The sequence below is a fragment of the Pagrus major genome, chromosome 14 (assembly GCF_040436345.1).
Source record: "Pagrus major chromosome 14, Pma_NU_1.0".
In the NCBI taxonomy this organism is placed as follows: domain Eukaryota; kingdom Metazoa; phylum Chordata; class Actinopteri; order Spariformes; family Sparidae; genus Pagrus; species Pagrus major.
The window spans coordinates 9,400,483-9,413,661 of NC_133228.1; the positions used below are offsets into that span (position 1 = coordinate 9,400,483).

Below are 13,179 nucleotides of genomic sequence, written 5' to 3' on the forward strand. Positions count from 1 at the left end.
CATCACTGACATCCTTAAAGGGTAATATACCAACTTTACACAGTGACGTGTCTTTAGGGGCATGACTGCATAGGTGGAATAGTAGTAAAAAAAGGTTGTGGCTCCAGAGGAAGCTGCATGCAATGTGATTAATTGCATTGTGGGTAATGTAGGCGCCAGGTTTTGAAAAGCAGTCCACTGGTCGAGCAGAACCAGAGATAACGTTTTTATCCTCCGTGTTCTTCCATTTTTTAACCCTGACGCCTACATTATCCAAAATGCAACTTAGCCACTGAGTGACATCACCGGAGGCAATTTATCACATTACATGCAGCTTCCTCTGGAGCCACAACATACTTTATACTACTTTTATCACATGCAGCAGCACTGCCCGACACCTGTAAACACACTTTAATGTAAAAAATTGGTGGAGTTGCCCTTTAATGCAAGAAGCGGGAAACACTGGAGAGGAAGTCGATCAATGTTCAAGTAGAGTCGACACTCAGAAAATACAGTTTGATCAAAAATGTTTATTCCATGGTGAAAACATTCCTGTCACACACGCACACACCCAATTTTCTTTTTACAAACAGAAAAATCCATCGTATAATGCATGTGAGGAGACAAAAAAATAAAAATCAGAAAAGTGACGTAAGCACAAAGTGATTGGCTTTTGCAGTTCATTCAGAAATAAAAAGGGAACACTTAAGAGAGTCCTTTCAGCTCGGTCCGTCAGGAAAATCAAAACAGCCGACGCCGTTTTTGTCATCCTAAGGCGATCTTAAGAGAGATCAGGTGTCATGTCCGTCTGTGGAGGACTGATACGAGCCAAATGTCCATGTGCTCCAGACTCAAACGATTGTTCAGGCTGCTTCTGAAAGGCATCAGCGGCTGTAGTAGTAGTAAGTAGTCCATGGACTCGTTTTCCCAGAGTTCCCTCAGCATTCCTCCTTGATGTAGATTTGTTCGTCTGTGTCGGACTCAATGTGCTCCAGCCGGTCCGTCTGTCCGTTCATGATCTCATCGGGAGTTTTCATGAACCTGGTCAACGGGACAAGGAAACAACATTTGTCATTTATTCAGACTTCTGTTTATAGTGTTTCTTCTATGTAATCTCTGTCACTGAGGCAATGTTAGATTAACATTTTTAATTTCAAATAGGTGTCTTTAAGTTGTTATACCTAAATAGAAGCCTTTGTCCGGGCTCTTTCCTGATAATGTTCAGTTTGTAGTAGTGTCTCAGTGCTCGCGACATCTTCTCGTACGTCATATTGGTCCTGTTCTGTGAGAGGGAAAACAACAAAAGTGGTATTAAAAAGGTGCAATATGTAAGAATTGTCCACCTGTTAAATTCATACTCAAAACAAACAGGGAGCAGCATTAGCTCAGTTAGCCGTGCAGCTAGCAGTAGGGACTAAGAGCTCGGGGACCAGGGCAGTGTTAGTGTTTACACCGCTAGCACAGGTGCTTTAGACCTGGACGGGCCGCAGCTAGCTGGTTAGCATGCTAACTTAAGTAGATATCTCTCCAACACAATACATAGACATCATAATGTCAACGTTGCTGGAACATTCACAATCTGCTCATAATTAATTATTTAATGTTTTCAACTAGAATTCTTCCATATAGCTCCTTAAATAATATTAACTCACTTGTTAATGGTTTGGTCACGTGGGGGAAGAAGAACATGTTGAAAACATAACATCTGACACATAATATTTGCCTCTTGAAACTTGTTGAGGCAAATGGCAGCCTTTTTCCTCACAGAGTTTGTGATCCGTAAAAAACAAAACAATAACTAAAAGAGGCTGAAAACCTCTGTGGAGCTGAGGGGAAGGTGCAGATGTTGGGTGGTAATTCCAGGTGAGCTCATCACTAAGGGCAACAACTTTCATGTTTTAACCCTGATTCCAAACTTCTGTGTAGACTATATTGATTCATGCAGCTTTAAAAGTCAAACTCATTTTCAGCTTCATACTTCTATTTTGCTAGTCGACCAGAAAATGTTTATACGCTTTACTGTTCAAAAATCACACTGTATTTCTCACTATAAGGCAGTTTGTTAATATGAACAGTATTTATATAGCATCTAAAACCTGCTTTATTATAAAAAAAAAGACATTTAAATGTCACTTTCTACAATATGGGACCTTTAGAAACTTGTCTGCCAGGCTTAGTTAGCAAAAAACCGTGATCTGAAAGGTGGAAACATTAAACCTGCAGCAACTGATGTTTTGGCCACTTGGGGGCAGCAGATACAAGCTGCAAACAACAGTGACATACAGTATCATCACCGCATGAAGTTGATACAGCTAGACTGTTAGTAAACAGTGGCTTATTTACACCTTCAGCAGAGATGGAGGAACATTAATTCTCATTTGGAGTTCCTGGTCATCCAATGAATGCAAATCTAATACTATACGCTCTTTTTTAGGGAAATATCAGATAGCTTTACTTTCTAGATTCCACACTCGATTTACCAGCTAGTTGCTCCACAACAAGGAGCTAAAGTGGCTATAAGGCTGTAGAGCTGAAGGTGAGCTGCTAAACTAGGTGTTATCTGTGAATTCATCACTCTGAGCAACTTATTCTATATTAACATCATCTTTGAAATCATTGTTGATGCAAATAAGTAATGATTAGTGCAGCTATACACTGTGACAGGAATGACAGCGATGGGTGGGACGTCCCTCCTCACTGAGCCACCTGCAGCCTCATCAAAGATACTAACTGAACAGCTGGAGCCCTCTGCCAGGTGTGTGTTTACCTTGTGGTTGCCCCAGAGCCTGGCCAGGCCGTTGGGGTCCATGATGCGGAAGACTTTGCTCTCTGCATCCTCCCAGCGGATGTAGTTCTCGTACCTGCTGTCTGACAGGAGCTGGTAGACGTAGTCCCACAGCAGCCTGCAGTCTGCAGTGACACAGCAGGGAAGCACAGGGAGTTTGCATGAGATTGAAGACACCACCTCATGAAGCATTAATCTTCACCCTCACGAGGGCTAAATCTTACCTGCTATCCGTCCGATGGGTATTTGTTGCTCCTCTGGAGGAGACACGGGCATGATGACGTGGTTCCTGTAGAGCGCCTCCTCCTGCTGCTGCAGTAGATGCTGCTGTTGCTGCTGCTGGGTCATTGGTATCTGATGGTGGTGGCTGTGGACTTTCCCCTCACGCCCGTTCTCCAGCGTCACTTGAGACTGGCTTCCACCGCGGCTGTGCCTGAAGTCCATTGCAGCCCCGCCGCTCCTGTTCGGGCTGAGGAGCAGGGGGTTCATGATGGCGCTGGGCATGAGCTGGATGACACGTGGAGGGCCCGCCTCCGGGCCCCCAGGGCTGCCCGGGCACGGGGCTTCTCGTGGCGTCGTGCAGCGGCCATTAGGCGCGGCCGGGGACACCGACAGAGGGTACATTTCCTCTGGCAGGTGGTGGTTGCTGTCAGGCAGCTGGGAGAAGGTCTGGAGAGGGTCCTCATTGGTTGGGCGGGGGTGGTTTGACTCTGGAGGGGATCGCCTGGTTGTTGGATGGTGGGGGGAGCGGGAGCGGTGCCGCAGCTCAATGGTTGGTGGATTCTGGGGAAGTGGCTCTGTGCCACGTGGTGCCCGCCGTACCGTTTCTGAGGTTACAAGAGGACACAATGTGTGATAAATATCGACAGCTACAAGGTTTTATATAAAAAAAAAAAAATACAACATTATTACTAAAAAAGTTTAAAGAACAGGGTATGAACTGGCAGTCAGGGTGCTCACTGCTGTAAGAGCTTCTTGGTGGACTGACTTTACACAGAAAAGACCACTAGGCGTCACTAACGTCCTACAGCTGGGCTGACAATGGTTATTACATTGTTTTTGTTGGGTTTTAGTAAATGTAAATTCTGAGGTTTGTGTTGTCCCCAGGCACTGTAAAAAAAACAACAAAAAAAAACGCAACAAGGAAGACAGTTTTAATAAATACCAGCGATCCAATCAAAGCACCTGGAGCGGTTCGTGCTGTTCTGAAGCTTGTTCAAATAAAGCAGCATTTCCTTGTGGAACAGGTTTTACTGTCAGCATGTGAAGTTATGGTGATTGTTGATGTGCCAACAGTCCCCGGTATTTTTACCGAACGTAATCATTACTTCCTTGGTCACAACAAAAGCCGAGTTAAACGTCTGTTCTTCTGAAGAAAGAGACCTTTTGATGCCTTGTGCTCTATACACCCTACTATAGTAATATGTTTGATTTACCTGTGTTGTGTTTTTTTAGATTTTTACCCCAATATTCCCCAAGTAGTTCAAAATGACTCTGTGGATTTGCTGTTCTTCCTTTTTAATTATGTCTGTCAGGTGTGTATATCTACTGTGAACCACAGTTCAACTGTCATTAACATCGACACTGAGTTACAATTATTACTTCCTACCTCAGTAAAAGTCATCACGTGGGCTGACACCTATAATTATCTATGTTAATTATGGTAAATGATCCAAATCAATTAGCCTGCTGCTAATTACAAGCTCAAATTAGCCTACTAGCCAAGTGCTAGCTAATAGTAGATCACTGTCAATGTTACTGTAGTTGCTGACTTGGCCGAGTAGAGAATTAGTAGTGAGAAATTGAAAATAAATGTAATTAGCGTAACCACTCAGCTATACTACTATCAACAGCTCATTTATACTTGGTGCATGTATAATATGTATTTTAACAAGAGCTGAAATTAAGAATTTTCATCCGTTGATTATTTGTTGTTGGATGTATAAAATGGTAGAAAATGGTGGAAAGTCCAGAGATATTCAGTTTACTGTCAGCGGAGAGGAAAGAAATCATTGATTATCAAAATAGATGGCAATTAATTTAATGGTTGATTAATTGGTTAATGTTTGCAGCTCTCATTTTGGCCTCAGAATAACAACATCTGCCATTAAAGTGAACTTAGTGAAGTAGCCAATATATAAAGGCGCTGCGAGTGCCCAGTCCTGCACGGCTAATTGAGCTAACTAGCTAACAGCAGCTACAGTTAGCAGCAGTGACGGGTCATTATCATGACAGCCCCCCTCCGCCCCCTCTTTTGTTTTGAGTATGAATTTGAAAGGCGGCCGATTCCTACATGCACCTTGAAGCTAATTTAAAGACCAGAATATTTTCTAGTTTGATCGTGTGATGATTCATATAAATAAATATTGATTGTAGATGACACAGTTCAACACACTCTCCTTGTACTTTGTTGACATGGCTGCTGGATACAGCTGAGAAAAAGTCTTACAGATGCTGGTTGAGGGATCAATAATGGGGTTTTTAAGTGATTCTTGTGAGGAATAGTAATGAATTAATTCATTTGAGAAAAACTCTTAAGTGTGTATTTATTATCAATGAAATACAATCATTTATAACCCATGCATGGTAGAAGGTAGGTTCCAATAACCTGTGCATCTGAGAGTTTCAGACAGCCCAGTAAATGTCAACATTCAGTGCTTTCCAATAAGATTCCAACAGATGCCACCGGATGAAGCGAGGGCCTGTTGTAACTGTCCAATCCCGGAGCAGGAATTGTATGAAATGTGTGCGCTAAAGAAGAAATCGCTTACTGTACTGACCTTCAAGCTTCATGTGCTGCACAGCGCTCTCAGGCAGCGAGTGGAAGGAGTTCCCAGGGAAGTAGGCGGACGGGTAAAACACGTGGGGCTTCCTCTGCTTCAGGATGTGCTGCAGCAGCTCATACAGGACGTCACCTGCGGAGATGCAAAGGTCAGAGGTTACCCATACGTCTCCCCGCAGCGTTGTTGCGCCTGCATAAAAATGGGAATTTAGCGTTGGCGTCATTCACAGAATCTGGTTCCCATTCTTCTTCCTCTATGCTTTCCAGGCAGCGGGGAGCTTGAGCAATAATGGAAGAGACGCTGAGGAGGCAGACACCACAAGTAAAGATGAGTGATGGTTTTCAGGAGAGGGCGTCGTGGAAAAAAAACTTGTTTGTTACTAGAAAATGATTTCCTAACCCTGATGACCTGCTGAGTACAGAAGGGGCCAAAGAGGTAAATGTTCTGCACCCAGTGAGTTTACATACCTACATCAGGCGTCGCAGGCTACTTAGCAGACACCATGAACTCCATGTTGACACAAGTAAATGGGCCGTGGCTCTATACGACCCTGGTATTCTTCTTTAAGTGGCTATACAGTAGCAGGTGACGACGGGGCTCAAAGCCTGAGCAGGAAGTTCACCGAATCATTAACAGCTGTTTGTTTTGCCACGACTCCTCTCCCACAATCACAGAGCAGTCACACGGTTAGCAAATAACCTCAGGTGCAGTGGATGTGATTTTTAAGAAAGCCTGCCATCACACATTACCTTCAAGATTACCATAACAAGGAAATGATTCTCATAAAGGAAGTGATGGTGAACAAACACACACACACACACACACACCCCTTTCAGTTCTCACTTTCTGCTCCTGTGGCACTGAGTTGCAGTCCGGGGAAAATCCCTGCTTCCTGATGCATTAAAGTTTGTTTCATTCTGGATTTATGTTTTCTGTTTTTTTGTTAAACGTTGAACTTTGTCTGAACGCTAAAAACAAAAGAATTTATTTATCACCGTGAATCACAGTTAGAAGGAAATGACAGAAAACATCCAGTCATCTTACAGTTAGTCAGAACATGAAACACCTTCTTTGGCTTTAAGTGTGTCCCATTAAACATGTGCAGGTTGAAACATTTAGCTGTGCTCAATAAAAGACATATGGAGTAGAAACATGTAGCTGTAACGTAATTATGAACCATGTGTCGGATTATTGGAAGTCAGGTTGAGGCATTCCAGGAAAAAAAACGTATCATTTGAGCTTTCTCAAAGGAAAATATGGCACACGGCAGAGACTGATGGGAACTGCACCCTAACAATCCCCCAAAGGAGGAAATGGGACACATCACATGGCAAAAAAATGTGCTCTGTTCCCTAAAGTGACGTTTTCACTGATGTCACCGACAACATGGCCGAAACTACCAACAATACCGAAATGTAATCAATCACTGACAGCTTTATCTCTTCACACCCCGTGCTTTTGTTTTGGGTAAAATAATGTGATCAAACATGTGAAGTTGCTGACGCATGAGACCATTTCACAACAAAATGATGGCAGTGTCATGTAGCGATGACGAAAACCAGCTAATAAAAAGCTGCGAGGATCAGGCACATTTTCCAAAATGTTTTTTTTTCCTCCAGACATCAATTGCTTGACAGGATATGAAAGATTTTGCAGGGCTGAAATTGAAACATGCTTATAGGAGAATGACAACAGCTGTCAGCTGGAGCCACATCGCTCTGTAACTACAGATTATTCCTCACAACATGTCGTATAACTCAAAATGGACACAGGAAACACAAAACCTTTACTTACTTTCTGTTCAATTGTACGGAGGATTAAAAACGACTTTTTCAATTAATCAATATTCAAATAAGTGCTGAAATACATAAAGATTTTAAATTATTACTTAAATTATAATTATTTAAATTATTAAATAGAATAATAAAATAATAAAAATAAAAGCTGAATTAAATACATTAATTTACCACTAGCTAATATACCACCACTAGCAAGGCAAAAGTAATTGATCCTGTTACCAGTTGTGAAAATGAGAGCAATTATAAAATGAAGCTGCTTTTCTAAAAGGAAAAAATACACCTGCAGTCAGAAAATGACCAGGTTAACGGTTAGTTACACATACAGTACACAGAAGCTATATATGTATAGAAAATATAATGCTATCAATCAACTTCATCTTTAACTTTGTTCACACACAACACCACTGTGGTAAACACAAATCCCAGGTCTGTAACAGTTTGTCAGATGTAATGTAGGTGCTGACTACAAACAAAACTCATTACGTCAGAACAATGTTATCTGTTGAAAACTTGTGCGTCGAAGTAAACATGTATGTAACGCTGTGATCCTACCCTCTTACTGAAGTTACACTGCAGAAACAAGTGATGGGGGGGCGGAGTGGCTGAGACAGAGACACCATTCACCCTGTTACAAGACACTGAACCATCAAGGTGATTTTGAAGCTGTTATATTAAGGTAAAACAAAGTGACATAATGTTGCTTTAATAAAATATCAATATTTAATTAGCATTTTTGATTTATTTCTTTGATTTTTATATTTATGCATTTGGTTCTGATTTCATTCATTTATTCTTTTCTTCACTGATACAGTTTTTTGTATTCACTGCAGCATGACATACATTTTCAATCCCACACGTTTCTGAACCTAAAATGACCTGAACCTACATTACCAGTTCTGTTACAGGCTGTGGAGGGTTTATCTTATCTTTATACTTCATGATGCTGATCACTCTTATCATCCCACTCTCTATGATGACTATCATCCTGACCCACACCACACAGTACTGACGTCGTCCCTGACTAACGATGTGTAGTGTAATATTTCCCACGACCACAAACAGAAGCTGACTCCTGATTCATTCATTGAAAAATAGACTTTTAAAAAACTCCCCAAATGAGAACTTTTTCTGCTTTATTTTCATGCGCCTGGCCGCTGGCGTTGCCGGGGCAACAGTTGAGGTTGGTTCGTACTTCCTGATCAACCGTCTCCTACTTCCTCCCCCGGCAGCCGCTCTGTAACAGCTGCCTCCCTCCCCTGTCGCCTGACACTGCTGTCTCCCCTCCTCTGCTCCAGCTGACTTTATTGATTTTTAAAGGGTGTAGTTTTGCTGTAAACACATTGATTTTAAAGCTGCACTGGCACAGGTTTTCATGTACAAATAAACTATAGTATGAGTCAAAACCACAGAGCACAGGAGCTGACATAAAGTCACAGTATTTGCTGGGAGACTAGATGTGGTCATGGATGCTGATGTATTAAAGCATTCATTTTGTGACAGCAGGTGTCACTTTTTTCCCTGAGAAAAGCAGCTTTTACATACAATTGCGCCAATTTTCCGTAGTTTTTCTGGATGTCGTCAGTGTGTTTCCATGATCTAAAACCGTTCTTCCTTCCTACATGGTAGATCTTGTTTTCCAGTCTGGGTCTGGCTCCAGTTGGACTTAAGAAAATGTCTAATGCAATCAATGAAAGTGACTCATTTGTTTAACTTTTCACTGATGTCTCCAGTTTTCCCAAGCCTGGAAGACACCTTTAATATCGTCAAGAAATGAGTGAAGAGGCGGGAGGCGTACCGGAGTGGGGGGATCGGTAGCGGAAGTCCTCCTTGGTGAGCAGCAGCAGGGCCTTGCCATTCATCTGGAAAGAGCCGCTGGTGATCGGCCGCAGGGCGAACTCCTTCTCTGCCCATCGCAGCCACTGGGCCACATCCTCCCTGCTCCAAAAGACTGGCTGCAGACCTGCAGGTGGAAATATTTGGGGAAAAAGGGAAAGGAAGAGGATGAACAAAAGGGAATTGAGACCAGGGTTTGGTAAAAGAAGCAACAAAGTGGAGGTGGAGGGGACAGGAAGGAACAAACGAAGGATGAACTCAGCACGGTGGCAGAAGGACGGGGGTGGGGGCGAGGAAGGAAGAAAGGAGGAAAGACAGGAAGGAGGGTAGGGTGAAGGGGAGAGAGTAAAGGAGGAGGGGAAGGGGGGGAGGGAGAGGAAGGAAGGAGGCAGAGGCAGTAAAAAGGATATTGAGGAAGTGGAGATAAAAGCCAAAAGGAGGGAGTGATTACGGGAACGGCAGCAGAGATAAAGAAAAAAAAAGATGAAGGAGGAGACAGAGTCAGAAAGGGAGAAGAGGTTAGAATAAAAGATTAAAAGATGATAGGTTAAGGGGAAGAATACAAAATGAATCACAGGCATAAAAAAGGAGGGGGAGAGAGTTATATGAAAAGAGCGTTATTTTATTTGATCTGCTGTGATCTGTGCTGTTCTTCGCTCTCTGAACTCCAACCAGGCACATCAGAGGACGGACAGTTTATTGGTTTGTGTATAGACGGACAAGGACACATGGAGAGAAAGAGCGCAGAGGAAACAGCAATGACACTATCTCTTTTTTTCTCTCCTCCCTCGCACTCTGAAATGTTTCTTTCACTGCCGTGGGAACAGGGGTGTAAAACATCTGCACTGGTGACCAACAAGGGAAAGAATAGAGGAGAGTGTGAAGAAAAATCTTAACAAAAGCTCAGTTTCATGTGAATCTGGTCCAGAAATGATTATAGTTGTACTAAACATTTCCCACACCAGCTGTGAATGCAGAAATAGTCTCCTGGAAATGTTCTCTAGCTCAACCTCCGTTGGCAGAGCTCAAAGCATGACGTTTTTTTTCTGTGGACAAGTTAGCTAATCGTCAAAACCTGGTCAAAATCTTGACAGAAATGTAAATGGAGGCTAGTTTCAATGTCATTCATTTAAGTTGTTGAATAGCTAATGAGCTGACTAACCTTGAGGCAACACAATTGCTAATTTAGGTAGCAACCACCATGGCTAAACGCTAAAGCTAATAAGTTGAAGTAACGGACACTTTCTATTTCTATCTTTATACAAAAGATGCACTCTAGATTTTAATGTTGATACTTCTTTGTACAAGTTCAAGTACGTTTTTAGCACCAGCCAGAGCTAGTGCACAAGCTAGCTAGCTCAATGGCAAAGAAGAAATATACTTATATACATAAAAAACACAACGATTAAATTATTTTTTTTCAAAGGTGCAGACTGTAAGAATTGAAAAGTCATTCTCAAAAGAATTTCAGATGGCGTATCACCAGCTTAACTGCTTTCTGCTGTCAACTGTAGCTACCGTTAGCTAGTTAGCTCAGTTAGCCATGCAGCTAGCGGTTTGGATTGGGAGCCTGGAGCACCGATAGGTGTTGGTGTTCACGCAGCTAGCACGGGAGCTTTGGTCCGGGATGAGCCAGGGCTAGCTGGTTATCAAACCAAAAATGCTTTTCAACACAACATAGAAGTCTTATACTTCCTTCACAATCTGTTGATAATTTTAGTTTTAAATGTTTTCAACTAAAATTCTTAAGCATTGCACCTTTATTATATGATGAAATAAATGTTATATATTAGCTTTTAAGGAAAACAATGGTAGCTCTATGGCTAACCCACATCCTAGCAAATACTGTAACAACAACAGCTTGAGCGAATGAGGAAATACATAATATTTAGTTCCTCCAAAAGGAAACTAAACACATTTTAGAGAATTCATATCAGCTGTGTGAACATTCTGAGTGTAGTGAAGTGACAGGAAATGCCTCAAAATTTTCCTGAATATTAGCCAAATGTGCTAAAATAAAACTGAAATAATAAAATGAGCCAAATAGCAAAACTCAATAAATAACTATGCCAAGATTTCTTAGCTAATACCAGAGCACTAGGTCTTATTACATCAGCTTCCTCCTCTTTTACCAATTGTGTTTTTATATTTATAGTTACAGTTAAATCATCCAGATGAGCTTTTGTTTGATTATTTCTCAAACTGATAGTGTTGTTATTGTTTGACATAAAATGGTCCATGATCTCAGCCTCACACATAAACATTTTTGACCCTTACCCGGGTTAAGGCAGATACTGCCACCTCATCATATCATTTTGCGCTTTCTGTGAAACCCAATGATTTGCAGTATGACTCAGACTCACCTCCCTCTCCTTTTCTATCTCTTTCACATGTACACACACACAAAAACAGACTTGCAACAGTGTATAGCCCCGATCAGAACCTTGGTGACACCCACACGGAGCATAACTACTCATTTCTTACATCTCACTTATCGCCCGGGCCTCAAACACTTCCTCTGGGAGTCGGACAGCTGTTATCTTTGGCCGCCAATGTCACTGTCACACAAGTAATAGGAACCTTGTGCTCGCTTTCAGGCCTCTTCCCCCCCTTAGCTCCCCCCTAGCCGTCAAACAGAGGAAGTTTTCACAGAGAGCAATCAATATAAAATGAAACCCTGTCTAGCTTGTCAGATTCCCATTTCTTCCCTTTCCCTTCTAGTCCTCTATATTCAGATAGCTGCAGGAGCGGTGCCGATAAGCCCGGGAAGGCCTAGGTTATCTGAGGCACAGCTTACAGCCCGTCAAGCTCTGACCCTCAGCTTGTCAACAGACATCCGAAGAAAGTGTCAGGGAATGGGATACAGGTGTTCCACAACCACAGGAGCTAGTGCTGGGCAGATAAGGAACTATATTTCTTCATACATTTTTTTTTTTTTACTGGGTTTTTTTTCCCAGAGCATTGGCACAGTAGAAATCAGTAGCAGGGCTACATTATCTCGCCTCTAGTATGTTTAATATACTGTATGTAAATGTACTTGTTTTGATTTCCAATCTTTGGCAATTAAAGTTGATTGAGTATAAACTTTAAACAACAGTGGTAAGAGAAATCAGAGAAATTGAAGAGCTAAAATTTGGGTTTTACCTAAAATTGGTCTCTTTTGTATTTTCTACAAATGTTTAAATCAACTGAATATTTAAATGTATCTGGACTATATAACAGGAATAGATCTAGGATGCACTGGAATACTCCTGCCTACATCATTGACTTTCTATCAATATTGAATCAAGCTGCCATCTGCACTGAAAGCACCAGCTGTACGTCCGTCTCTCGTGGCTGACTTGTGAGAGCAGCGAGGCCAGGGCGGGCAGCAGTGCAGCCCGGGTCGCGAGGTCATGGCTGCGGTATGCTCTCTCCAGGGCTGGAGAGAGGTGCTGCTCTGCCAAAACCCCTCCGAGATCCGGTCTGCCGGCCTCAGCCATCTGCACAGAGCCCAAAGGAGGAAGCAACAAGGGGAGCAGAAGGGAGGAGGAGGAGGAGGAGGAGGAGAAGGAAGAAGGGGGCCCAAACAAACGTGTCCCGCAACGCACTTTGGCAGGAAGCAATCCAGCGTGGGCTCCGTTTCAGCACAGGAAACTTCCTGCGGTAAGGTTAGAGAGTGACGCCGGGAGGTGTATTAACAGACAGCAGCAAGACACAGACGAGAAAAGGAAGAGTGGAAACAGAAAGGAAAGAGCGACGAGAGCAGCAGCGGATAGAGTGTGACAGCGGTGGGAAAAAATGAAGGCAGATAGCAGGAACAAGAGGACTAAACAAAGATGCAAAAAGAGGAAGGAAAGGCGAACAGGAAGGGAAACAGATAATAAGCCCGAACTCAAATGTAGCTCACAGAGCGGGACGTCATGATCAGCCCTGAATTCTTGCTCGTCTGACTCTTTTGACTGTTCATACCTATTCTGGGATGTAACAAATATATGAAGGAAAGCCTGCAGGCTAGTTC

At 42.6% G+C, this 13,179-nt stretch overlaps 1 protein-coding gene across 4 annotated transcripts in view; it reads right to left on the reverse strand.

Annotated features, from left to right (window-relative positions):
- Positions 1-489: 489 nt before the first annotated feature.
- The window catches only part of etv6 (ETS variant transcription factor 6), a 31,981-nt gene continuing 19,291 nt past the window's right edge, over positions 490-13,179 (reverse strand). For all 4 annotated transcript variants that reach the window (XM_073480306.1, XM_073480305.1, XM_073480303.1 and 1 more), the window contains exons 3-8: positions 9,142-9,306; positions 5,545-5,679; positions 2,989-3,591; positions 2,747-2,889; positions 1,161-1,261; positions 490-1,020 (exon numbers count right to left, since the gene is read on the reverse strand). In XM_073480306.1, coding sequence (XP_073336407.1) covers positions 918-1,020; positions 1,161-1,261; positions 2,747-2,889; positions 2,989-3,591; positions 5,545-5,679; positions 9,142-9,306 — 1,250 coding nt within the window. In that variant the 3' untranslated portion in view covers positions 490-917. The remainder of the gene's footprint in view (positions 1,021-1,160; positions 1,262-2,746; positions 2,890-2,988; positions 3,592-5,544; positions 5,680-9,141; positions 9,307-13,179) is intronic.